Source organism: Hemicordylus capensis, chromosome 14, assembly GCF_027244095.1.
Source record: "Hemicordylus capensis ecotype Gifberg chromosome 14, rHemCap1.1.pri, whole genome shotgun sequence".
In the NCBI taxonomy this organism is placed as follows: Eukaryota; Metazoa; Chordata; class Lepidosauria; order Squamata; family Cordylidae; genus Hemicordylus; species Hemicordylus capensis.
In genome coordinates this window covers 7127141-7150938 of record NC_069670.1, presented here as the reverse complement: position 1 = coordinate 7150938, position 23798 = coordinate 7127141, and the positions used below count along the sequence as shown (strand labels likewise).

Here is a 23798-nt window from a genome sequence, read left to right as displayed (position 1 = left end):
GCTTGGTATGCATGTGAATCTCTGATCCCAAATACATCCAAGGTTTAAGTGGCAGTTGCATTAGACTCACTGCAGAGGAATTGAGGGCAAAAGGATTCAGACATCTTCAGGAAGCCAAAAGATACTGCTAGCCATAGGAAGCTGCCGAGTCAGACCCTTGGTCCATCTAGCTCAGTATTGTCTGCACAGACTGGCAGCAGCTTCTCCAAGGTTGCAGGCAGGAATCTCTCTCAGCCCTATCTTGGAGATGCTGCCAGGGAGGGAACTGGGAACTTTCTGCAAGCAAGCAGGTAGGTGCTCTTCCCAGAGTGGCCCCATCCCCTAAGGGGAATATCTTACAGTGCTCACAGACATGTAGTCTCCCATTCAAATGCAAAGCAGGGCAGACTCTGCTTAGCAAAGGGACAATTCATGCTTGCTGCCACAAGACCAGCTCTCTCCTCCCTCCAGCAGGAAGGGAAAGGTGAAAAACCTCACATATGGTGTGTAAAGTGCTGTGCGAAGTTCAAAGTCGTCAACTTTGTAACCCAGCAAGATTTCAGCCCTATTAATCAGCAGTGAAACGAATCAACCTCGGATAACGTCTTTAAACAAACATCCTTCTTGTTTTGTGTTAAGATGCATCGCATCAGGGTGAGTGGTTTCTGTAACAAAGCCTCCTCACGCCTGCAAAGCCATGAGGCTTTTTTATCAGGGTAAAGAAACCGACAGAGTTACAGAGGCTTCATCGCCTAATGGGTGCCAGCAGGAATCTTATTGAAGCCCAAGGAGCATCTAAGGTGAAAACAAACTTTATACACATTCCTGACTCAGACCAAAAAGCGACAGGACACGGCCTGCCAGCCACCTCAGTGATAAACATACAAAAGGGTAGTGCAGGAGTTTTCCCAGACAGCAAGTGGGTTTACTGTGAGGCTTTACCACGAGTTCAAATTTGCCCAAAAACACCGATGCAAAAAGTGGACTTTTTTAACCCCCAACATAGCAAGGAGTCAGGCCCTTGGTCCATCTAGCTCACTATTATTATTACTAGTGTTTTTAAGCCCGTTATAATAACGGGCTCTAGGGGGTGTGTGCTAGTTTGCTCCTCTTCCCTTCTCCTTCCAGTTGCTACTTCCTTCCTCCCAGTTGCTAGGACGGAGTCCCGTCGCCCGAGACCCTCAACAACAGCCGCAGGAGCAGCAGCCAGATAGGCGGCTGCAAGTTGGTTTTGGGATGGAGGGGCTTTTCTTCGGCCGGGCTGCGCACCCGGCGGCAGCCGCTTCTCGTCGGCCATCCCACCCGCCCGGTGGCGGGGCCTCTCCTCAGCCAGCCGCACGCCCGACGGCGGCCGCTTCTCCTCGGCCGGCCGCGCGCCCGACGGCGGCCGCTTCTCCTCGGCCGGCCGCGCGCCCGATGGCGGCTGCTTCTCCTCGGCCCGCTCGCGCGCCCGGCGGCAGCCGCTTCTCCTCGGCCGGCCAGCCCGCCCGGCGGTGGCCACTTCTCCTCGGCCCGCCCGCCCGCCCGCCCACCTGGCAGCAGCCGCTTCTCCTCGGCTGGCTCGCTTCTCCTCGGCCGGCTTCTCCTCGGCCTTGCCAACATGGCCGCCCGTGTCTGGGCGGCCGTATCTTTTTTGGCGGTTCTGAGCATGCGTTCCGCGCATGCTCAGAACCGCCGAAAAAGACACGGGCAGCACGGCCGCACACTCAGGGTCTTTATTATAGAGGATTACACTTATATCCCGCTCTGCCTCCCAGGAGCCCAGAGCGGTGTACTACATACTTGAATTTCTCTTTCACAACAACCCTGTGAAGTAGGCTAGGCTGAGAGAGAAGTGACTGGCCCAGAGTCACCCAGCAAGTCTCATGGCCGAAGGGGGATTTGAACTCGGGTCTCCCCGGTCCTAGTCCAGCACTCTAGCCACTATACCACACTGGCTCGTGGCTCGTATTGTCTGCACAGACTGGCAGCAGCTTCCCCAAGGTTGCAGGCCTTCTTGAACCAAGGTGAGATTGACCGGGAAGGGCTGCTTTAAAAAACAATTCTTAAACAAGACCAACGAAAAGAACTTTAGAAACATTCCCATGGTTACCTCCGTACAGAGATACACAGCACTCATTAGCGCCCAGAGCTTCTCTATAAAGCAAGCATGGAAGCCGTCGCTGCAGACTTTGCACTGTGGCTGTGCACTTCGAGGTCCCCAGAGGAAACTCAGCTGGTTTATTCGAGTTTATATACAGCTTGTTGGCAGGGCTCCAAGCACAGGCCTGCAGCAGGCTTTCTCTCTCAATCACAGGGAAGAGAGGGGAGGGGGAATCTGGATGCTGGGGTGGACTTAAGGGGGCAGCACACAATTAATTCATTGTGTGACTACAGGGCACACCTTGCAGAGACCTGCAGGCCAAATCTGGGGAGAGGGAGGGAACACAACTAAGGAGACCTGTTGTCAACAAAAAAGTGCAAAGTCATAAGAATATAAGAATAGCCCTGCTGGATCATGCCCATCTGGTCGAGTGGCCTACCAGATAAGCCCACAAGCAAGAGCTGAGAGCATGCCCTCTCTCCTGCTGTTGCTCCCCTGCAACTGGGATTCAGAAGTATTTTGCCTCCAAGGCGCCTCTCCCTCCCTCCCTCCCTCCTCCCAGTAGCCATTTCCCCCTCAACTGGGCTGGCTTTGGATCCCAGCTGCATAAGGGAATGCCTAAAAATATTTTGGGGTGGCAAATTTGCAGTGGGGGACATAGGAAGCTGCTTTATACCGAGTCAGGCCCTTGGTCCATCTAACTCAGTATCGTCTGCACTGGCCGGCAGCAGCTTCTCCAAGGGTTGCAGGCATAGCATAGGTCCTGCCCAGCCCTACCTGGGATTGAACCCGGGACCAGCATTCCCTCTAAGAGGGATTCCCAGATGCTGTTGACTACAACTCCCATAATCCCCAAGCAAAGGCTACTGCAGCTGATGTGTCATTTAGCTCCTTAAGGAAATATTTGGCAGCGCTGACATGGAGTCTCCCATCCAAATGGAAACCAAGGCGGACTCTGCTTAGCAAAGAGGGCAATCCGTGCTTGCCAGCACAAGGCAAGGGGGACTCAGGGGGAGGGAAAGAGTTAAGCGCGCGCACACCTGTTTGTCCAGGTAATAAAGACTGTGTTAGAAACCTCGTTTTGGAAACGGGCAGCTCTTTAACTCCACCATCGGATTCCTGGTTGAAGTCGCAGCTCCTCCAACGCTGTGGCTGGCAGCATGAAACTCGCAACAAGCAGGGAACCGAACTAAGCCTTTCTGCTGAGCACGCAGTTCCAGCCAGCTGGGGCGGAAAGGCCGGGATTCGCTCCACCTGGGATCCGGATTGCCTCGCGGGCGCCCTCCGGCGGCAGGCTGGAGGAGCGCACACCGGCTTGGCCTCCAGCCCAGGAAGTGTTGCCGGCCTGTCGCAATGGAATGCCTCGCCATGCAGCAACCACTGAGCCACCAAATCCAGACACACCACCGCGGTTGGGAGTGGTGGGGGAACCAGTTGGAGGGGGTAGTCAAGTTCCTTTGAAAGGCTGCCAAATTCTGAGTTGGCCGCTGCGCTGCCTATGCCTTTACTAGCTGCAGCGATGGACCCCATAAGAGGGGTTCCCAAGCTCTGGTCCTCAGATATTGCTGGAGTACAACTCCCATCACCCCCTGCCACAATGGCCACTTGGGGCCCTAGATGTTGATTAACTAAAATTCCCATCACCCCCTGCCACAATGGCCACTTGGGGCCCTAGATGTTGATTAACTAAAATTCCCATCACCCCCTGTCACAATGGCCACTTGGGGCCCCAGATGTTGATTAACTACAACTCCCATTATCCCCTGCCACAATGGCCACATGGGTCTCCAGATGTTACTGTACTACAACTCCCATCATCCCCTGCCACAATGGCCACTTGGGTCCCCAGATGTTGGTGAACTACAATTCCCTTCGTCCCCTGCCACAATGGCCACTTGGGTTCCCAGATGTTGATGAACTACAATTCCCTTCGTCCCCTGCCACAATGGCCGCTTGGGTCCCCAGATGTTGCTGGGCTACAACTCCCATTATTTTTTCTGATCAGTTGGCAACCCCACCCAGTTTAGAGCAAGCAGGTGTGGGAGCCAGAAATCCATCTCTAGCCCTCCCACCTTCTTCCAACTTCCTCAAGATTCCCGGAGGTCAGCCAGAGGGATGGGGAAGTCTGCCTTTCCAGAGAGACACCCAATATTCCCTTCCTCTTTTGCTCCAGCATTTTGGGGAAGTTGTGCATAGCACCAGGAGGACAGGAAAACACAGGTATCCTCTTCGTAACCGGTATATGCTGCCGTATTAATTAATTATTGTTGTTTTGCATTGATATCCTGCCCCTGATTTGAACTCCTGAAAACCAGCCAATAATTGAAGCTCTTCCTTAACTCAATAGGTAACTTACCTGCTAGGGTTGCCAACTTTTTATCTGCCTCTACAACTCTGCATTTTACAGCAGGTGGTCGGCAGCCGTTAGCAGGCAGGCATGCTTATCTGAATGCTCTCTAAGACGGGGGTTCCCGACCTGTGGTCCTCAAGATGCTGATGAACTACAACTCCCATCATCCCCAGCTACAGTTGTGGCTAGGGATGATGGGAATTGTAGTCCAGCAACATCTGGAGGGCCACAGGCCAGGAGAGGTCTGCCCTAAAATGTTCCCAGTGGCTGGTTCTTGAACATCATCACTGCTGTGAAACTCGCCGGAGCCTGGGCTTTTCCTGGTCAGTTGGCAATCCTGAGTGAGCAGGAACACAATGTCGGAGGCTCGCCCAAGACGAAACATGTGTCAGTGCCTCGTCAAGGAAAGGAAGTTGCCATTGAGGCCTGGGCCGGTGATTTCATCCCAAGGAAACGTTCGCTGGCAGATGCCACACACTTGCGGTCATGGGATGACTCCCCACCGTCGCCCATAGCAGACTTTGCAGACTGCAGCCAGGAATGACCCACGGAAGCTCCCCCGTGATGACTAAGAAGGCGAGTCTCATGAGTGGGCCCTTTGAATCACAGGACAAACAAGGACGGGAGGCTCAGGGTGGCTGTTTATTTCCCTGTATGCTCCAGGACACTGGAAAACATCACGGCCTCCGCAGTGATGTAGAGACAAACTCAGAAATGTGGGCAGTGCCTTGGCCACGCCCACCCTGAAAGCCACACCCCCACGGCCACACCCCTTGCTTAAATAAATGCTGTCATTTGGTGGATTCTGTTCCAGAAGTGCTTTCTGTCAGTTTCAACCAATATACACCTGAGGCCCTGGAAGGAACACAGGAAGCTGCCATATACTGAGTCAGACCATTGGTCTATCTACCTCAGTATTGTCTTCACAGACTGGCAGCAGTTTCTCCAAGGCTGCAGGCAGGCGTCTCTCTCAGCCCTACCTTGGAGAAGCCAGGGAGGGAACTTGGAACCTTCTGCTCTTCCCAGAACAGCCCCATTATCCCCTGAGGGGGGGAGGATATCTTCCAGTGCTCACACTTCTAGTCTCCCATTCATTTGTAACCAGGGTGGACCCTGCTTAGCTAAGGGGACAAGTCATGCTTGCTACCACAAGACCGGCTCTCCTCCCATGACAGGGCTCATGGGCCCATCACTAACAGAGATCCGGTTGGCAGGGACAAGGGACGGGGCCTTTTTGGTTGTGGCCCCTCAACTGTGGAATTTCTTCCTGGAAGAGCTTCGCCATGCTTCCTCCCTCAGTGTTTTAAAAAAACAATTAAAGGCACATCTTTTTAGAGAGGATTTTCGATGTTATTTATTTGTTTGTTATTTCTCTATGTACTGCTTTGGAAATGTTTGTTGAAAAGCGGTATATAAATATTTGTTGTTTTTAGAGAGACTTTTAAATGTTTTATTTGCTGTTTATGTCTGGTAGGTTTTTTAGTTTAGCTTTTCACTGATAAGTTATTACTTTTTCTTTTACTTAGGTTTTTTGGTTTAGCTTTTCACTGATAACTTGGAATCTGAAACTTTTAAATGTGGTTTAAGTTTAATTTCAATAGTTCTTTACTTGTTTGATATTGCATCTATTTTACTAATGTTGTGAGCCTCCCCGAGCAGTAGTGCACTGGAGGAGCGGGGTATGCTTATATTTTTAATAAGCAAAATCAATAAATATACCAGCTGCATCCATTTCTTGAGATAAATGACCTCAGATCAGTGGTACATATGCTGGTAACCTCCAGACTTGACTACTGCAATGCGCTCTATGTGGGGCTGCCCTTATACGCAATCCAGAAGCTGCAATTGGTGCAAAATGCAGCAGCCAGGTTGGTCTCTGGGTTATCTCAGAGAGACCTATATTACTCCTAGACTAAACAAACAATACTGCCTGCCAACAAGTGTCTGGACAAAATACAAGGTGCTGGTTATAACCTATAAAGCCCTAAGCATTTTAGGCCCAGGGTATTAAAGAGAACATCTTCTTCACTATGTGCCACACATTGAGATAATCCAGGGAGGTCCATCTGCAGTTGCCACCAGCTGCTATGGTGGTTATTCAAGGATCATCCTTTTCCATTGCCGTCCTGAGGCTTTGGAACTCCCTGCCGAAATAAGAGCCTCCCCACATCTCTGACAGCTTTTTAAAATACTTTAAAGATACAAATAGGATGGATATTTATATACCGCTTTTCAACAAAATGTTCCCAAAGTCAATGTTGACTCCTGGCGCCCACAGAGCCCTGTGGTTGTCTTTGGTAGAATACAGGAGGGGTTGACCATTACCATCTCCTGCACAGTATGAGATGATGCCTTTTAGCATCTTCCCATATCACTGCTGCCCAATACAGCGGGGATTCGAACCGGCAACCTCTGGCTGGCTGATTACCCAGCAATTATCACCCATCATCACTCCGACTTCTTGCCCTCTCGCAGTCTTAATCGACAGATTCACTAGAATACAGACTGCCGATTCAGCTGTTCCTGGCAAATTTGCTTTTTTACTCATTCGCTTTTGTCTTGATCTCAGCCTGTCCAGAATCTTCACAGTATGAATGTTAGCATTAAGGAACAGGAATAGCCGATCAAGACACACACACCTCCTCTCCTCCTTCCGCAAGCTGACACTGAAAGGCAGAATTAAACACAACACTGTGGATTGTAAAACACCGCCTTTGGTGTGCTGATGGTGTTGTGTCTGTCCGTCACAAGATACACCCAAACCAGGGAGGCCTGAATTCAAGACCCCCATTCAGCCATGAACGTCGCTGTGTGACTACAGCCAGATCAGGGCCTGCTTGCCTCCCTCCCTCAGCGAGGACCTGCCAAGAATATACTCCCAAAGGAAGGGAAATTGTGGCATTGTGGCATGGGGTGTCTGCCCCACGGCTCTTGAGATCTGTCGGAGCTTACAAAACCATTACCCCGATGGAGACCAAGACCATTGCTGGTTACAGACCAGAATAACTTTGGGATACGCTCCCTGCTGAAATAAGAGCATCTCCTTCTCTGTTTGTTTTCAGGAAGACCCTCAAGACTCTCCGGTTTTTGCAGGCTTTTAATTAGAATCAATTTTTAGTCATGTTAACAATTTCTTTAATCACAGTTTTATGCTATTTTCATTGCGTCATATATTTTAATCTGTTTGAATCTGTGTCGGCTTTTAAATATTTTAAATTTTGTACACCGCCTAGAGATGTACATATTAGGCGGTATAAAAATATGATAAATAAATACATACATACATAAGATTTGATTTGATTTGATGTTGATTGGCCCTATGTTCAGTTTGCATGTTAGCCTGACAACCCACGGAATGTGGAACCATAGAGGGCAAACGGTTCTCAAGTCTGGGGCCCCGCTCCCCCCGATGTGGTTGGACTACAGCTCCCATCAACCCCTGCTGAGCACTGTAGCAGGGGATGATGGGAGTTGTAGTCCAACCTCCAAGGACTCAAGCTAGAGGACCCCTGACACCCGCAGTTGATTCATAGGGCTCAGGGGACTCTGTCAAGCCTTTTCGCTATAGGGTACCCTCTGGTTCCCTACAGCGAAAGAGAAAGCTGTCTCTTTCTAAGAGGCGTTCTCGAATACGTTCTACTTCATTGTGGCCCCGCAGCTGGTTTTGGACTGCAGCTCCTTGCCCTCTATGGTTCCACATGCTGTTTATTGTCACGCTAACATGCAATCTGAACGTGGGGCGAATCAACATCGAATCAAATCGCCGCCCCACCTCCGCCAGCGGCCCGTTCAGTGCCTAACTGGTCCGCCCAAACTGGGGTTGGTTCGCTTCGATCGCCAAACCGCCCCGGTTCAGTCCGCGATCCAACTGCCGAACCGGCCTGGTTTGAGGATTCAGCGCCGAACCGTCCATGCACACTGCTAAGGGGCACTCCTCCTCCTCCTCCTCCTTTGATAGGGTCTCCTCTGGGTCAGTGGTCCTGACAGTGGAGACCAGTTGTTGTTCTCTAGAGAAAGCCTCACTGAAGAATATTTCACAATACTATGAGCTGTCCACAACTAGGATGACGGAGAAAACTGACGGTGAAGTTTCAGGAGAGCCTGACGCGCACTGTCTGTCCTCCCTCTGCCCTTTCCTTCTGCCAAAAGCCCTGTGAACATCAGCAAATGCATTGGTGGTGCGCACCCACGCATGATTGCACAAGAGCTGCCCATGGTCAGCCCCTTGGTAGCTGCTGCCCCCTAGTGGATGTGTGGCACAAAAGCAGACTCACACACCGAGCAAGGCAGAGGAGGAAAATGGACGCTAAACCACACTCCGGCACAGGTACAAGAATGCCAGTGTGGCTGAACTACACTCCTTACTTTCTCGACCCCTGGGAGTGTGACTTCAACCCCACCTCCATCCCAACTGCTCTGGCTGGCACTGAGAGCAAGCAGGAAACAGGGAGGCTGAGCTTTATGAGCTGCCTAGCAGAGGAGGGAGCAATTGTCTGGGTGTACAGTCACAGAATGTTAGCGCTAGAAGGGACCCTGGAGGACATCTAGTCCACCCCCGCGGCTCAGTGCAGGAATCTGCTCCAGAATCCCTGACAGGTGGCCATCCAGACTCTGTCGAGAAACCTCCAGTGGAGGAGTCTGCATGAGGCAGACTGTTCCACTGTCCAACCGCTGGTCCAGTGAGGAAATTCTTCCTAATGGCTAGCCTAAATCGGCTTCCTTGCCATTTTGACTCATTGGTTCTCAATGAAAATGCAAGAGCTCATGTGGGAGGCAGGACACGTGTGGGAGTTTCGACCAGTGCTCCAGTCAAGATGGCAAGGACAGGCGAAAGCAGTAGGTTTCTGCCAGCATTTCGCCATCAACGTTCCAGATATTTTTCCTTGTTCTTGTCGCTGAGTCAGTCCTGAAAGAGAAGCAGGGGAGAGGACCTGAGGGAAGGGGCAGAGAGCCAGACAGATGAGCGCGAGGGGATATTCTGCTTCTGGACAGGGTGGGGATGGATCCAGGCACCAGGATGGCAGACAGTTAAGCACTTGCCACGTTGGAGCTGTCTGGGGACGAAATCCTGGGGACGGCACAGATGTGGAAGACACCTGAGGAAAAGCAAGAGAGCCTATTTATTTATGCATTGATTGAAACGTCTTAAATACAGCTTCCTCCAAAGACTCTAGGCGGTAAACAACAGAAATATCAACAACAATCATTCATAGATAGATAGATAGATATGGGCAAATGTCCAGTGAAACAGGTTGGCCTTAAAAGCAGCCAGGGAAGGAGCTGAACGAATCTGGGGGGGGGACGAGTGTTCCAAAGAAGCCTATGAATGAACCAAGACATTCTGGGCGCTTTCCGGATTAAACCCTCCCCCAGGGTCACTACAGGTCTGCCAAGTGTGCTTCTGTACTTCCAGGGTGGTGACACCACAGTCCCTGCACTGAGAGCAAGGGTCCGTTCACAATTCCGATGCCTTCTTTCGGGTTTTCTCTTTGCGTTATAGTGCTACCACATGGTGCGTGCGTCGCAAAAAGGTAGCTATATTTTCCCGCTGTAGGAGTTTGAGATTCTGGGAGTCGTTTCCAGTACGAGCGGAAGCATTTTACTCCTGCTGTGGCATGTGATCCATCTTATTTATTTATTATTTCTCTGTGTAAACTGCCCTGAGCCATTTTTGGAAGGGCAGTATAGAAATCGAATAAATACATAACTAAATAAATAAATAATCTGGAAACCGCCCGGATAAGAAGAATGACCATCTTCACATCTTCATGCAAGTGGGCAGGTGCTCTTCCCAGAGTGGTCCCATTATCCCCTCAGGGGGATCTCTTACAGCGCTCGCACATGGAGTCTCCCATTCAAATGCAAACCAGGGCAGACCCTGCTTAGCCAAGGGGACAATCCCTGCTTGCAACCCACAAGACCAGCTCTCCTCCCTTGACTGAGCGGTGTCTGAGAAGCAGGAACAGGGGGCGCGTGGGGAAGCAGGGGCAGAGCCGCCACTGCGCGGACGGGTTCAAAGAACCCGGGCTGCCACGCTCAGGAGCTGCGCCTTGCGGGTCTCCCTGCTTTAAAAGGCAGGGAGATACATTCCCAGCCAGGCTGAGGTGCCAGCGCTGGCTAAGCTTCTGAAAGACAGAGGTGTGCGGTTCCGGTTTGTGGGCGAAGCCACGCCCACTACGCCTGACATCAGAAGCAAGGGGCGTGGCTAGGGGGCCCGCTGGCGGCCATGCTGAACTGGGGCCTCCGCTGGACTTCCTACACCTCTGTAGGGAAGGGAAGCATTGAGGGTCAAAAGGTACCTGCAGAGATGGTCAGGATGACAGCGATCCAGCCCAGGATGTAGGACCAGGAAAAGCGCCATTCGGCGTACCGCTTGCCGTAGAAATTCACCGTCACGCCTGTGTACACCGAGACGCCCAACAAGGCTAAGAGACCTGGGGGAGGAAGGGGGAGGAACAACAGGGTGAGGGATTCTGCCCCAAATGTCCCCGGATCGTGGACATCAGAGGTTCCCAAGCCGGAGTCCCCAGATGTCCTCGGACAACAACTCCCATCATCACCTGCAGGTGCGAGATGCAGGCAATGCTCCCGAAATGTTTTCCAATCAAGTTGTTGACTTGGCAGGGTTTTTGTTTCTTTCTCTTAAATTTTTTTATTTTATTTTGCCTTTTTGGTCAACTTACAAAGCAGCCCAGAACGGATGAAAAAAACTACCCAGATTTTCCTCCTCCCCTGCTTCCACAGAATCACTTCTACCCCAGTTTCCCTCCTACCTTGCTTCCCTACCACCAAAAATTAGGAGCACACACAGCATCTCAACCCAAGCAGAAACTCATTTTTGATTGTGTGAATGACCACAACGTGTCACAAAAATGCTTCTACCGTTGCCCCCGAAGAAGCACATTTTGCTTGAAACGCATCCGGGAAGGCTGAATAAAATGATCATCGATTGTGTCGGTACCTTGGAGATTTCTCCCCCGCAACACACACACTTTTTTTGACTGCTTGGGGCTGCATCACCTTTCTCCTCCCTGCTTCCCTCCTCTCCCGGGTTGGCATCGAGGGTTGCCATATTCAAGATTCCAAAATGTGCATTTTAAAAAATGTATTCATTTGACAGATTTGTATACTTTCCCCTCCTTTTCTGCCCTCCCATGGGATCGGATCCAGAGTAAAATCCGGGCAATCCGGGCAGAGCATTTGAAATCCATGTAAATCTGGGTGGAATTTAGCAGCCGGGGGGAGGAGCCAAAATCCAGGGGCTACCCTAGATTCCGGGGGACGTGGTAACCCTACCCCAATCCATCTCTCTGAGCGGCTGCACGTACCTGCGATCATCAGCGCGATCCCCGCAGAGCGGATACGGGCGGACCGGGCACCGCTGGAGTAGGCGGTGAGTCCCAAGATGATCCCCGCAAAGGAGGAGAGGATGGAGAGCAGCATGAAGGCCCGGGTGGCATCCCAGAAGGCTGTGTGGGGAAGGACACACACAAGTGAAAAGGGGCCCTCTGGAGCAAGAGGTCTCCAGGTGGGTACCCCCAGCCTCCAGGGCTGAAGGGATGGTAGTCTAGCCACATCGAGGGCGGGCCAATATGGAAAGCCCCTTATTCTCTAAAGAATGGGGCAGGATATGGCGTGCATATGAGAGGGGTGGAGAGCCGGTCTTGCAGAAGTGAGCAGGCATTGCCCCCTTTGCTAAGCAGGGCCCACCCTGGTTTGCATCTGGATGGGCGGCCACATGCAAGTCCAGCTGTGGTGGAACTCCGACTCCCATCACCCCCCACCACAACCAATTGTGGCTGGGGATGGTGGGAGTTGTAGTTCTGCAAGAGCGGAAGGGTTGCCCACGGCTGCCTTAGAGGATGAGGTCGGCGCTCAGGGGCAGAGCATCTGCTTGGCATGCAGAAGGTCCCAGGTTCACACCCTGGCAGCAACTCGAAGGTAGGGCTGAAAGAGATTCCTGCCTGAAGCCCAGGAGAGCTGCTGCCAGTCCGTGTAGACAATGCTGAGGTGGATGGACCAAGGGTCTGACTCAGTAGGCAGCTTCATATCTTCCTCAGCTGCACCCATAATTCAGTGGTGGAGCATCTGCTTTGCATGCTGAAGGTTCTGGGTTCAATCCCTGGCAGCATCTCCAGGTAGGGCTGGGAGAGACTCCTACCTGCAACCTTAGAGAGCTCCTGCCAGTCAGTGTAGAAAACACTGAGCGAGATGGGAAAACAATGGCTCCTGTTGGGTTTTTGGCACCCTAGGCAAAGTTTTACTTCAGTGCCCCCCAGCCAAGAAGTTCAGAGCCCCGGCTTTAAGGTGGGCCATGCAGGCTGTTCATTCTCTGGATCAAATGACTCGCCCATGCAGATGACCAGCCAGTGACTAGTATGAGGATCCAGTGGGAGTGAGTTCCCAGTTCCCAAAACTCTAATGCTTCAGAGATGAAGAAATGCTGCTGCTAAGGTGGAAATCCAGTCCAAGACCATCCCTTTTTGGAAATGAACACTGAGGCAGGCAACTAATCCAAGAGAGGGGGGCAGCCTGTGAGACTAGCTCTTTATTGGAGACTGAGGTGCCATTAGCAAAGAAGACTATTTCGGGGTGCAGGCGGTGCAGGCCCTTTGGGGGAGCAGGGGGAGGGGTGAAATCTGACATTCTTCCACCACCGTGCAGTAGTACTGGAGTGTGATACGAGAGGGACTAACTGGCCGGGCTGTATTCTGGCACTGCTTAGGCGCCCCCCAAGAGCTGGAGCCCTAGGCGACCACCTAACTCTGCCTAGTGGGTGGGCTTCTCCTGCTCCTGCTCCAGAGGCCAAAAAACAGGGACAGTGATTAAGCAGGGGCAGTTTCCCGAAAAGAGGTCCCATTCCTGGTACCGAGGGACAGCCAGAGTCTGTGTGATGGGAAGCGAGCAGGGCCTTCTCGGTCCTGGCCCCATGCCTCCGAGCCCACTCCCTCCAGCTGCCCGCCGGGCTCCCTCCCGGCCGCCTTTCAGGAAGGACCACCGCCAGAGGCACCCCTTACCGAGGGTGATGGTGTGGGGGTGGCACTTGCCGCCCACACAGAACCGCCACAGCCCTTGGTTGCTGAGGTTGCCCGAGTAGCGGTACTGCATCCAGAAGTCAGTCGCCGTGGCAACGATGAGGAGGACCAGGCCGGAGGCTGCGCACAGCAGTCCCCCGCCCATCAAGCTGACCATCACTGGCCACCCGCTGGTCTGGGGCTCCGGAGGGGGGCCCTCCTCGTGCAGAAGGACCAGAGGAGACGGGTCTGCCTAGAGCGGGGAGGGAGAGGAAGGGTTAAAGGCTTGCTGCTGCTTTTGAATGGAAGCCGAGAGCCTCCGGAAGTTGGATGCTGCACCCAACACCAGTTCCCAAGCCCGTTTTCGTCTGCACTTGACGTTACATAGGAGCAAAACAGGAAGCCGCCTTCTACTTATTCGAGCTTTGGTCCGTCTAGCCAGTGGCACACCTCCCTGATTTTGACGCTGCCGCCGCGAGGCCTCCCTCTGCTGCCGCCACCACGAGGGCCCAGCCTCACTGAACTGCGGCTTTTCTGTACTTTTTGCTGCCATGTGCAGCAGTGGGGGGTGAGCTGAGCATGCTCCCCCCAGCCCGTGGCGGCTGCAGCTGCGGGCGGAGCGGCCATTCGAAAACTGCAAGGCGCACCTGCGCAGTTTGAATAGATCGTTGCCACCCGTGACGTCATTTGGATGAGCGGCTGCTGGGCCAACGAGTCTACAGAAAGGCAGGGTTGCTGGCTGTGCGGGGTTCCTTTACGGAAGGACAGCCCACACAGCCAATCACAGCTTCCTCCCCCAACTCCGGTTCTAGGACCATTCGCCCTAGGTTCCGAATTTGGAAGTACCACAGGCGGCCTGGGATCTTGGGTTGCGGCGGTGGAACTCACTGCAACCTGAGGATTCAGACTGGAGTTCCAATTCTGAGCCCTTGGTTTCATCACCTGTTTCGTCACCAGTTCTCCACATTCGGACGTCACGTCCATGGAACCGCAGGCCTATTCAACTGTGGTTCCGCGTTACGTGTGAATGCGGCCTTATTCTCTTCTACGGCTGTACTACTGCTACAAATATTTATATACCACTCCTCTTCAACCAAAGTTCACAAAGCAGTTTACATAGAAAAATAAATAATACATAAATAAAATGGTCCCCTGTCCCCAAAGGGCTCACAATCTAAAAAGAAACATAAGGCAGATATCAGCAACAGCCACCGGAGGTACGCTGTGCTGGGGGTGGAGAGGACCAGTTGCTCTCCCCCTGCTAAAGATAAGAGAATCACCACATTAAAAGGTGCATCATTGCTCAGTTAGCAGAGTTCAGGGCAGCACTGAATCTAATGGGCTTCAGTTATAGGAGGGTAGATTTTGGATGGACATTAAGAGAGACCTCTTAATTCTAAGAACAATTTGACAATGCAACCAGTGACCGGGGGTGGGGGGGGCTTTCTCTCACTGAGGAGTCTTCAAGCAGAGGCTGGGCTGCCATCTGGCTTTCCTGCTTCGAACAGGGGGTTGGACTAGATGGCCCCTTCCAACTCAGATGGTTCCTGTGATACGCAGCCACACACCACACAACTGTCACAACATCAGTGAAGGCAGCAAAAACCTAGGAATTGCCTCTTCCCAATTTCAGGGCTGGGGAATTGCAATCTATCACCATCACGGAAGTACGTCTCCGAGGGAAAACACATGGAAAGCCCTGCCTCTATATAGTCAACCAGTCCTGGGATGCAGAAATCAGTTTCTCCTGAGCCGCAAAATTGACGAGTGTGGAATGCCCGATCTAATTACCAAGGGTCTAAAGGATTTCCAGCTAACAAGAATGATGGGCTCAGTCTCCAGGCCTCCAAGGCAAGGTCCACTGATCTAGAGAGAAGTCCAAATTCCATTTCACAGCCCATATAAACTCAGGGGGAGTTTAATGACCCAGAATGACCCACCGCCCAGCAGAGCTTGCCCGCTGCAGCTCTGTATGAGTTATTGTTCCGTACCTTCCTCCTTCCATTCAAAACATTGGATCAGGACTAACAAGTGGGTTTACGACAATCTGCTGTCAGGGCTGGCCAGAAGCAACTCTGGTTGTGATGGCCCAGTGGCCCACACGTTTTCCTTGGGTGCCCCCCAAGTTCAGCTTAATTCACACAACCAGCTTCCCAGGTGTGTTACCTCTCACGCAGGTAGCAAAGGGAACAGGCAATTATCTTGCTCCCAGATCCTTGTCTGAACACCATGAGGACTATGTGCTCTCTCAGCCATGCCAGAACTGTCAGGTCTGGAGTGAAAAGAGCTGGTGATCAAGCCATGTTCAACTTACCGTCAGCGCTCACGCCCTGGGTTAACCATCGCCCGAGAAAGAAAAAACCAAATCAAAGGGAAGCTGGCAAGCCACTGCTCGCTGCTAACTCGGTTTCTGTTCCCTCGTGCTTTTCTCTCTCCTTTTTTTCTCCCATGGAAGCGAACCAAGAGCAGAAGTGCTGAGAAGGGGGCATTTTTATAGAGTCCCTCCCTCTGGCACATTGTCCGAAAGGTGACAAGAGTGACAATAGAACAGAAAGCTCTCGCAGCCTCTGGTTCTCATGAGCTGCATCTCCCGGCTTGTGATTTTGCTGATGCACAAAGCTATGAAGTGGGGGAGAGTTGGGGGCCTTTTCTCTTGTGGCGGGAATAAGCAAAGCAGGCAGATACTATCACTCCCCCCCCCCAATCCCCCTGCGTCACTGCCCCAGTCAGTTACGGTAACTGCAGGGTTTTTCAAAAGGAACATTCAGAACTGCACAAATATATGCAAGTTTAATTCTTTTAAACTGGTCTTGTGGTAGCCAGCATGATTTGGGGTGAGGTCATCAGGGGATTTGGTGCTGGGTATTATTGATATGTTGATGACACCCAGATCTATTTCTCCTTGTCACTGATATCAGGAAATGGCATTAGCCCCTTAAATGCCTGCCTACCGGCAGTAATGGACTGGACGAGAGATAATAAACTGAGGCAGAATCTAAGCAAGATGGAGGTGCTAATTGTTGGGGGTTGTAATCTGCAAGACGGTAAATGACCTGAAAACAGTGGTGCACCAGCTGGTAACCTCCAGATTACCAGGCCCCTCGGAGTGAAGGCGATAATGAAGAAAATAGGGAGGGGTGGAGGTGGGGAGCCTCAGAATCTGAGGGGCCCAAGTTCTTTGAACCCATCCTCACAATTATAGCGACACCCTGGGCAGGCCCTCTCTCCTGCTGCTGCTCCCCTGCTACTGGGATCCAGAGGCATCTTGCCTCTGAGGCTGGAGGTGGCCTATAGCCCCCAGACTAGCAGCCATTGATAGACCTGTCTTCCATGAATTTGTTTAAGCCCCTCTTAAAGCCCCACTTGCTCCTCTGCTATAATTCCCTCCTGTTCACACCAGTCTTGCAATGTAACATGCAAATGTTTTACATACAACTTGGAGAGGAGAGCTGGTCTTGTGGCAGCAAGCATGATTTGTCCCCTTAGCTAAGCAGGGTCCGCCCTGGTTGCATATGAAAGGGAGACTAGAAGTGTGAGCCCTGGCCTCAGGGGATGGAGCCGCTCTGGGAAGAGCAGAATGTTTTAAGTTCCCTCCCTGGCTTCTCGAAGATAATTTCATGTGCAATCACATTTGCCTCTACCTCCAACAAATTATCTTTCTCAAAAGTAACAGCAACTTCGGGCAATGCCTCAGGGGAGAAGAAGGACAATTCTTCTGCGGACAGAGGGGTGTTTTTTGGGGGGGAGGGGGGTGCACTACATGTGACTCCTGAATTGGTTGACCATTAGATATAACTTCTTTATCATTTTTCAGATGATCCACCTTGGAGACTTGGGGAAGCCCCCTCATTCACCCTTCTGTCCCTGCTCCAGATATTCAGGGAGCCTGTAGAGAAGAGAAGAAATAAATTCTCTTGGGTTAGCAATCCCAAGACCTGGGGGGTTTCCCAGTCCATCCCCCCCTCTCATTCTGGCTCCGATGCAACCAACCAGCAGCCTTTCTAGGTGGCCCTGCTCGTTTGGGATCCATCCACCGTTGGGAATCGGGGATTTGCTGTGGGTAGGAACTGCCTGCGTGGGGCTTCCTTCCTTGCCCAGAGAACGGACCCTTCCCTCTCCAGGAACGTTTTTCAAAACAGGTTTCGTGTGTGGGGGTTTCTTTGCAAAAACAAGACAAGCAACACCTTCCGCTGGAATCAACCAGGCTGATTTGTTTGCTGTTTTTAAAAGAAACAGTCTCCTTGTTTGGTTTCGGGTTTTCTTGTCTGTTTCTCTCCCTGGCAGGCAGCCAGAGGGAAGTCTGGGGCAGTCGGGCGGCTGAGCAGATCAGCATTCAGTTCTGCAGCCTGGGTTGGGCCTCCTGGAGACAGACGGGCTTCACCCTGCTGAAGACATGCGTGCCACACCTCCAGGGTGTGGGTCCTCTCTGAACACCCCACCCCACCCACCCTTTGGAGGTGGACCCCCTTCCTGAGCCCCAAACACCAAGAGTCGAAACAAGGACAACTTTACTTGACATCGTCTTTGGGTTGGGACCTGGAGGAAGAAGAAAGAAGCAGCACTCCGGGAAGGTTCTTGTAGGAGGGCAGCGCTGTGCCCCCAAAAGTGGGCCTTTCGGGGGCCCCCACTGTGGCTCTTGGGTACTCCTCGTGGTGGTCCACAAGTCTCGGTCCTGTAAGCCCAGTCAAAATTGCCCCAAGAGCTGACCCGTGAGGGCTGCCTGCATTTCACGGAAGGACAGCTTTCAAAACCAGCCCCGGCCGCCCTCCGATGCGATCCCGCCCCACCGCCATGCCATTCTTGACAGTCTAGCAGGCCCCAGCAGCCCCCATCCTGGCAACAAGAGCGAGATGCAGGCCAGGCCTCCGTGTTGCGGCTTGTCACCGGCAATGGTAAAGGAGCCTCCTGCAAAATCCTTGCAGGTCTCCAAGGGGAACCAGGAGGGCAGGATTCTGGGGCTGGTTGCAAGGACACAGGATCGGTGGCCGTCACGCGCCCTGCTGGTCTTCAGGCCCCAGCGGATCCATCCTCCTCCTCAAGAAGAAGTTCATGTTACTGGCAGGGGAAAGGGAGGGACCCCGCAGGGCTAGAAACACCACCGCTCTCTGTTGTTGCGCTCAGCTCCGCCTGAGGGCTACCGAAGAAGAAATCTACAGGAGCTGCAGGGGTCCCAAAAGCACAACTAAACAACACGCGCCCCCTGAGGAGAACTGGTTATGCGGCAACAAGCATGCATTGCCCCCTTTGCTAAGAAGAGTGTGCCCTGGTTTGCATTTGGAAGGGTGACTTCATGTGTGAGCACTGTAAGGCGTTCCTGGGGGCGGGGGGCGGGATAATGGGGCCGCTCTGAGAAGAGCATCTGCCTGCTTGCATCCAGAAGATGCCAAGTTCCCTCCCTGGCATCTCTGAGATAGGGCTGAGAGAGACTTGGAGAAGCCGCTGCCAGTCTGTGTAGACGATACTGAGCTAGATGGGACCAAGGGTCTGACTCGGTCGACGGCAGCTTCCGATGTTCCACACTGAAGGTCACAAATGGTGCTTGCTTACAACTCGCCCTCCGTGCCATCCCAAAATCCTTGCATTCACTGAGTGTAAAGCTCCACATCCCATGGTTTGCAGCCTACTCCCCTCAGTGAGTGGTTAGCAAAAAGTTGCAAGCTAAACCTTGGATTCCCAGTGGAGCAGCGACAGCTTTGTAGTGTTGGGCTGGGCCCAGAATTGCCTGCCTGCCTGCCTGCTGTGTCCCAGCAGGGCCAGCTAGATCAAGGGATGGAGGAGTCCGTCTGGCTAGTGGAACTTGGAGACTCACCGCCGTGCCGTCTTCCTCTGCTCCTGGAACACCACCACAACAAATACAATAAATATTTATATACCGCGTTGCAACAAAAGTTCCCAACGTAGTTTACATAGATATAAATCAATATCCCTGTCCCCAAATGGCTCATAATCCAATAAAGAAAAAAGAAACATAAGGTAGACACCAGCAACAGCCACTAGAGGGATGCTGTGCTGGGGATGGATACGGCCAGTTGCTCTCCCCCGCTAAATAAAGGGAATCGCCACTTTAAAAGGGTGCCTCTTTGCTCTGCTTGCCATTTTGGGGATTATCGATGACATCACTTACTTTCAGGGTGACATTTTAATGTATGGCAAAACCACTGAGGAGCATGATGCTAAACTGACAGACTCTCTGCAGAGAAATGCTCTAGCATGTTTCTGGGTGGTGAGGCACTTCAGGACTTACTAGTGGGGCAGAAAATTCACTTTATGGGAAAACCATAAACCCCTAGCTGCTTTATGTACTCCATGGGGATCAATTCAAGTGACCCCCTAGAATCCCCAAGTAAATCACCAGACTTATGGGTTTTGATTTCCAGGGCATTTTCCAGATTACATTTTGATTTCCAGGGCATTTCCCAGATTAAGTGCCCCTCCATATTTCCATATTGCCAGTGTTTTGACATCACGCTCGCTGCGCTGTCAGCAGGGCACTATTCATATATCCGATGCCTTGTTTCAAATTTTAATGATGTATTATGGCCCTATAACATGGTAATCACATTGCAGAAAAGTAGCTGTACTTTTCCTTGGTAGGGAAGCTTGCAACGGAGTTTATGCATTGCAGCGTGTTGCAATATGGACAGTTCTCCCCCCACCACCCACCCGTGCTTGCTTCCTCTGCCCCCTCGCCATGGGGAGAGAAACAGGCAGGGAGAAATCCCGGCTTTCTCCTCCTTTCCTCCCTACAGATCCCAAACCCCACACCTCCCTCCTCCTCCCCTTGCTTCCAATATAACTTGAGCTTGTCAACACAGAAGCAAAGGGGGGTGGAGAAGATTGGATGGGGTTGTTGTCATTAATTATTAATTGTTGTTATGATTATTATTATTCCACTGGGGTTCTTTTGTGCATTCCCCTTTTAATTTGCTACTTTGGCCGGAGAGTCATACTAGTCCAACTGAGCAGGTTTCTGAATCCAACCCTTTCTGGTGCACTTTTTACTGGAGAGGAAGCCCATTGAACTAAATCATTTACTTCTGTGCAATCCCACTTGCTTACTACAAGGCCAAGGAGAGAGAACAGTCACTTACTTAAAAGGAAAGCCATTGAACCGAATCATTGTTCATTTACTTCTGTGCAATCCCACAGCCCTCACAGGAGGAGCGCTCGCCTCCCCCCCCCATTTATTTCTCTGGAGGCGCACCCGTTCCTGTCTTTCCCCCTTCCTGGCTCGCCACAGGGTTCCCTTTCACACACTCCCATAAGCAGTTCCCTTGTTTTGTCACTCCAAAGGATCTCCTCATGCACCCCATTCCCCCTCTTTTCTTTTTTCAATTCCCCCCCCCCCCGGTTATTCCTTGGGCAAAACTGGAATGATGCAAGACAAAGTTAGATTTTTGTTTTGGAATGGTGCTTCCCCCTGCTGGTGAATTTGTGCAAGGCAGCTGAGAAGTTACAAAAAACAAATTCACGTTCCCACCCCCACAACTCCATTGACCCAAATGGAGCAGGAGGAGGGGCAGAGAAACACGTTTCAAGGAGAATATGGACAGTCCTGCCTTGAAAACACGTTGCAATGGACGGAAAATATGAATGGCCACCAGCCTACAATGAATAACGTTTTACTCTCAGTTTTAAACCGTTGTACTATTCCGTCACACTTTGCAATGCTTTACCTGTTGCAAATCTCGTAGTCCAGAAAACGCCCAGGTGGAATATCTTCCAGGTCTTTGGAATACAATGGCAGATTGTTTATCTCAACTTCCACTTCCAGGCCAAGAGGAGATCCCAGAAGACAAGGAGTAGTAATTGTGCATAGAGCTTCTTCCACTCATGGAGTGAGCATGTCTTTGGAACAGAAAGCGGCCCTCAGTGCTGATCAAGTGCTTACTGAACTTAAACCTTACATAACTAATGAATGGCCTTGTAAAAACAAGGTACCTGATCATCTTCAACCACACATGCACATAGCGAGTGAGCTGTCACTTCTCAATGAGCTGATGCTGAGGACAGATCGTTTGGGGGTGCCAACCTCCTTACAAGCAAAAATGATCAAAATTGCCCACGAAGGTCACCTGGGCATGAGCTTGACTAAAAGGCAAACCAGAGAAAATTCTGGTGGCCAAATATGGACAAATACATTGAAAATGTGATCAGGCACTGTATGGCTTGTGCTGTATGTGACAAACTGCAAAAGGCTTTCACCACCCCCTTGACTCCAGTAGAGTATCCCAATGGTCCCTGGGGAAAACTTGCTCTGCAGATAATTCAGAGGGACTCGACATCCCTGACTCACTGCATTCCAGCTACGGTATGGGAGGCACATTTTAATCCACTTTTTGGTAGTGCCAATCATCCCACCCCTGAGTCAGAGCTCTCACTCAAAAGTATTCAGAATTGGCCCCCAGTAACAACAACTTGTTGATCAACTTAAATGTGGCAAAGTCCCTGGAAATGATTTTATCCCAGCTGAGATGATCAAGGCAAATCCTGAGTGGTAGGCACAAGTGTTGGCAGCCTTATTTACCCATATAAACAACTCAGCCCGCATACCAGAAAACTGGGGTCTGGCAATTGTGGTACCTATCTTCAAAAAGGGTAATAGAAATGTTCCATCTAATAACAGACCCATAAGCCTACTTAATATTATCAGCAACGTGTATGCTAGGCTATTAGATCAGAAACTCATGGACTGGTTGAAGCAGGAGCAATTCCTGGAAGACAAGTAGGCAGGCTTTAGACCAGGGCATTCTACAACTGACTACTGTCTGGTCGTACAACATCTAGTTGAGAAATATATAAAGTCGATCAGACGAATTCTACATCAAATATTTGCTAATAGATGTGAAATCGTCTATCACACATACAGTTCCAGTGTACAGTTATGTTATTAATATGGCTATGTTTAAAATTTTATATCGTTTTAGATGTGATATTGGTCAAAGACCGTAGTAAAGACTGGCTGACTGTAATGGGGTCTTTTGATAACCAAACGACAGAACAAAGATTTGTTATTGTGAGGGTGGATTATTATTCCAGGCGACCAGAAGTTTCATTTGCTGACAACATTACTACAAACAAGGTGATCCAGTTCATGGCTGCAGTTTTTGCAAGGAAAGGTCTTCCTAAAGAATTGGTGACTGATAATGGGACACAATTTACTTCCATTGGAAGGGAGCATTATTTGCATAACCATAGGTTAGAACACAATACTCTTTTCCTTGTACCATCCTCGAGGGAATGGCTTTGCGGAAAGAATGAACAGGTCAGTGGAGGAAAGTTTAGAACTGGCTACTACACAACATCAACCCTGGAAAGAGGCAATCTGTGAAACTCTGTTTGCTTTTTGAACTCCTCCTCATTCTACCACAAGAAAATCAGCTTTTAAACTGCTGAGAGGACACAAGGCTACCACCAAATTTACACAATGGCAACAACTGATAGGGTTTGCCATGCCATCTCACCCTGAGGATGCAGAGATTTGTGGTAGGTAGGGGAGAAGCAACAAAAATATAAATTGTATGCGGATCAGAAATGGGGTGCAAAATAGCAAAATATTTCAGGTGGGGGACTTTGTTCAAAAAATTGAGAAAGGGATGTTCCCAATTTTCTAGACCAAAACAAATAATCAAAATCCAAGGAGATTATGTCCTATTGGGTGTTGAAAAGAAATGGAACAGTTCAAGACTTTTAAGCATGCGTACTATGAGAAAAGAGGGAAGAGAGTCTGGTCTCAGGATAGGAACTGGAGAGGAATTTCATCTTGCCTCCAGTTCTGACCTTGCAGGTGTGGCTGATGAAAGCAATGGACAATCCTCAGTACCAGAAGAACAAACGGCTCCTGTGCCAGAGAACCCAAGACTTGGGAGAAGTGTGTGTGACAGGAAACCACCTAAAAAGACTTCAAGACTTTGTCACTACATTTTAAATCAATTCAATTTTGGGTGTTATAAAGGGTGGAGGGATGTGTGGTATCCCATCTCTACTGCTGCTTCTTTGTATTTTGTATGGTTATATTGTGCTTGTATTTTAAATCTTTTTAGTCAGATCTGTTTTTATATTCTAGCTTAATATTTTAGCTGAGTAATTTTTATAGTCTTGTTTTAATTTTTCTGTGTGCACCGCCTTGGGATTGTTTTAATGAAAGGCAGTATACATATTTGACAATAAATAAAACAAAAATAAATAAAATAAACAGGATGGCTGGACTAGATTGGCCTTGGGCCTGATCCACCAGGCTTGCCTTATGTTCTTATGATGCAAAAATACCACAAAGATGCACAACTGTACTTCATTTATTCAGGTGATGTACTCTGGAATTTCCAGAAACAGAAGTACAAGCAGCTGGATCCAAAGACCCACGTCCAACTTT

General features: G+C 50.6%; 2 protein-coding genes across 3 annotated transcripts in view; both read right to left on the bottom strand.

The window, feature by feature from the left end:
• NECTIN4 (nectin cell adhesion molecule 4) overlaps window positions 1-3275 on the bottom strand; it is a 75690-nt gene extending 72415 nt beyond the window's left edge. The window contains exon 1 of one of the 2 annotated variants that reach the window (XM_053278739.1): window positions 3103-3275. The gene's annotated coding sequence lies outside the window, so the exon portion shown is untranslated. Of the gene's footprint in view, window positions 1-2071; window positions 2181-3102 lie in introns of those variants that run through there. The other variant, XM_053278740.1, reaches the window with a different exon arrangement.
• Window positions 3276-8072: 4797 nt separating this feature from the next.
• Window positions 8073-18156, bottom strand: LOC128337619 (lens fiber membrane intrinsic protein-like). The gene is made up of 6 exons (XM_053278864.1): window positions 17939-18156; window positions 17281-17312; window positions 13430-13679; window positions 11741-11881; window positions 10712-10846; window positions 8073-9508 (listed from the first exon to the last, which is right to left on the bottom strand). Exons 1-6 carry the CDS (start codon window positions 17943-17945, stop codon window positions 9441-9443), a joined length of 633 nt encoding a protein of 210 aa, XP_053134839.1. The 5' UTR covers window positions 17946-18156; the 3' UTR covers window positions 8073-9440.
• Between the last annotated feature and the right edge of the window lie 5642 nt (window positions 18157-23798).

Coding starts and splice junctions, on each gene's coding strand:
- LOC128337619 (XM_053278864.1), bottom strand. Junction 10,847..11,740: donor GATCGCGCTGATGATCGCAG/GTACGTGCAGCC, acceptor TTCCTCCCCCAG/GTCTCTTAGCCTTGTTGGGC. Junction 9,509..10,711: donor CATCCTGACCATCTCTGCAG/GTACCTTTTGAC, acceptor GCTTTTCCTCAG/GTGTCTTCCACATCTGTGCC.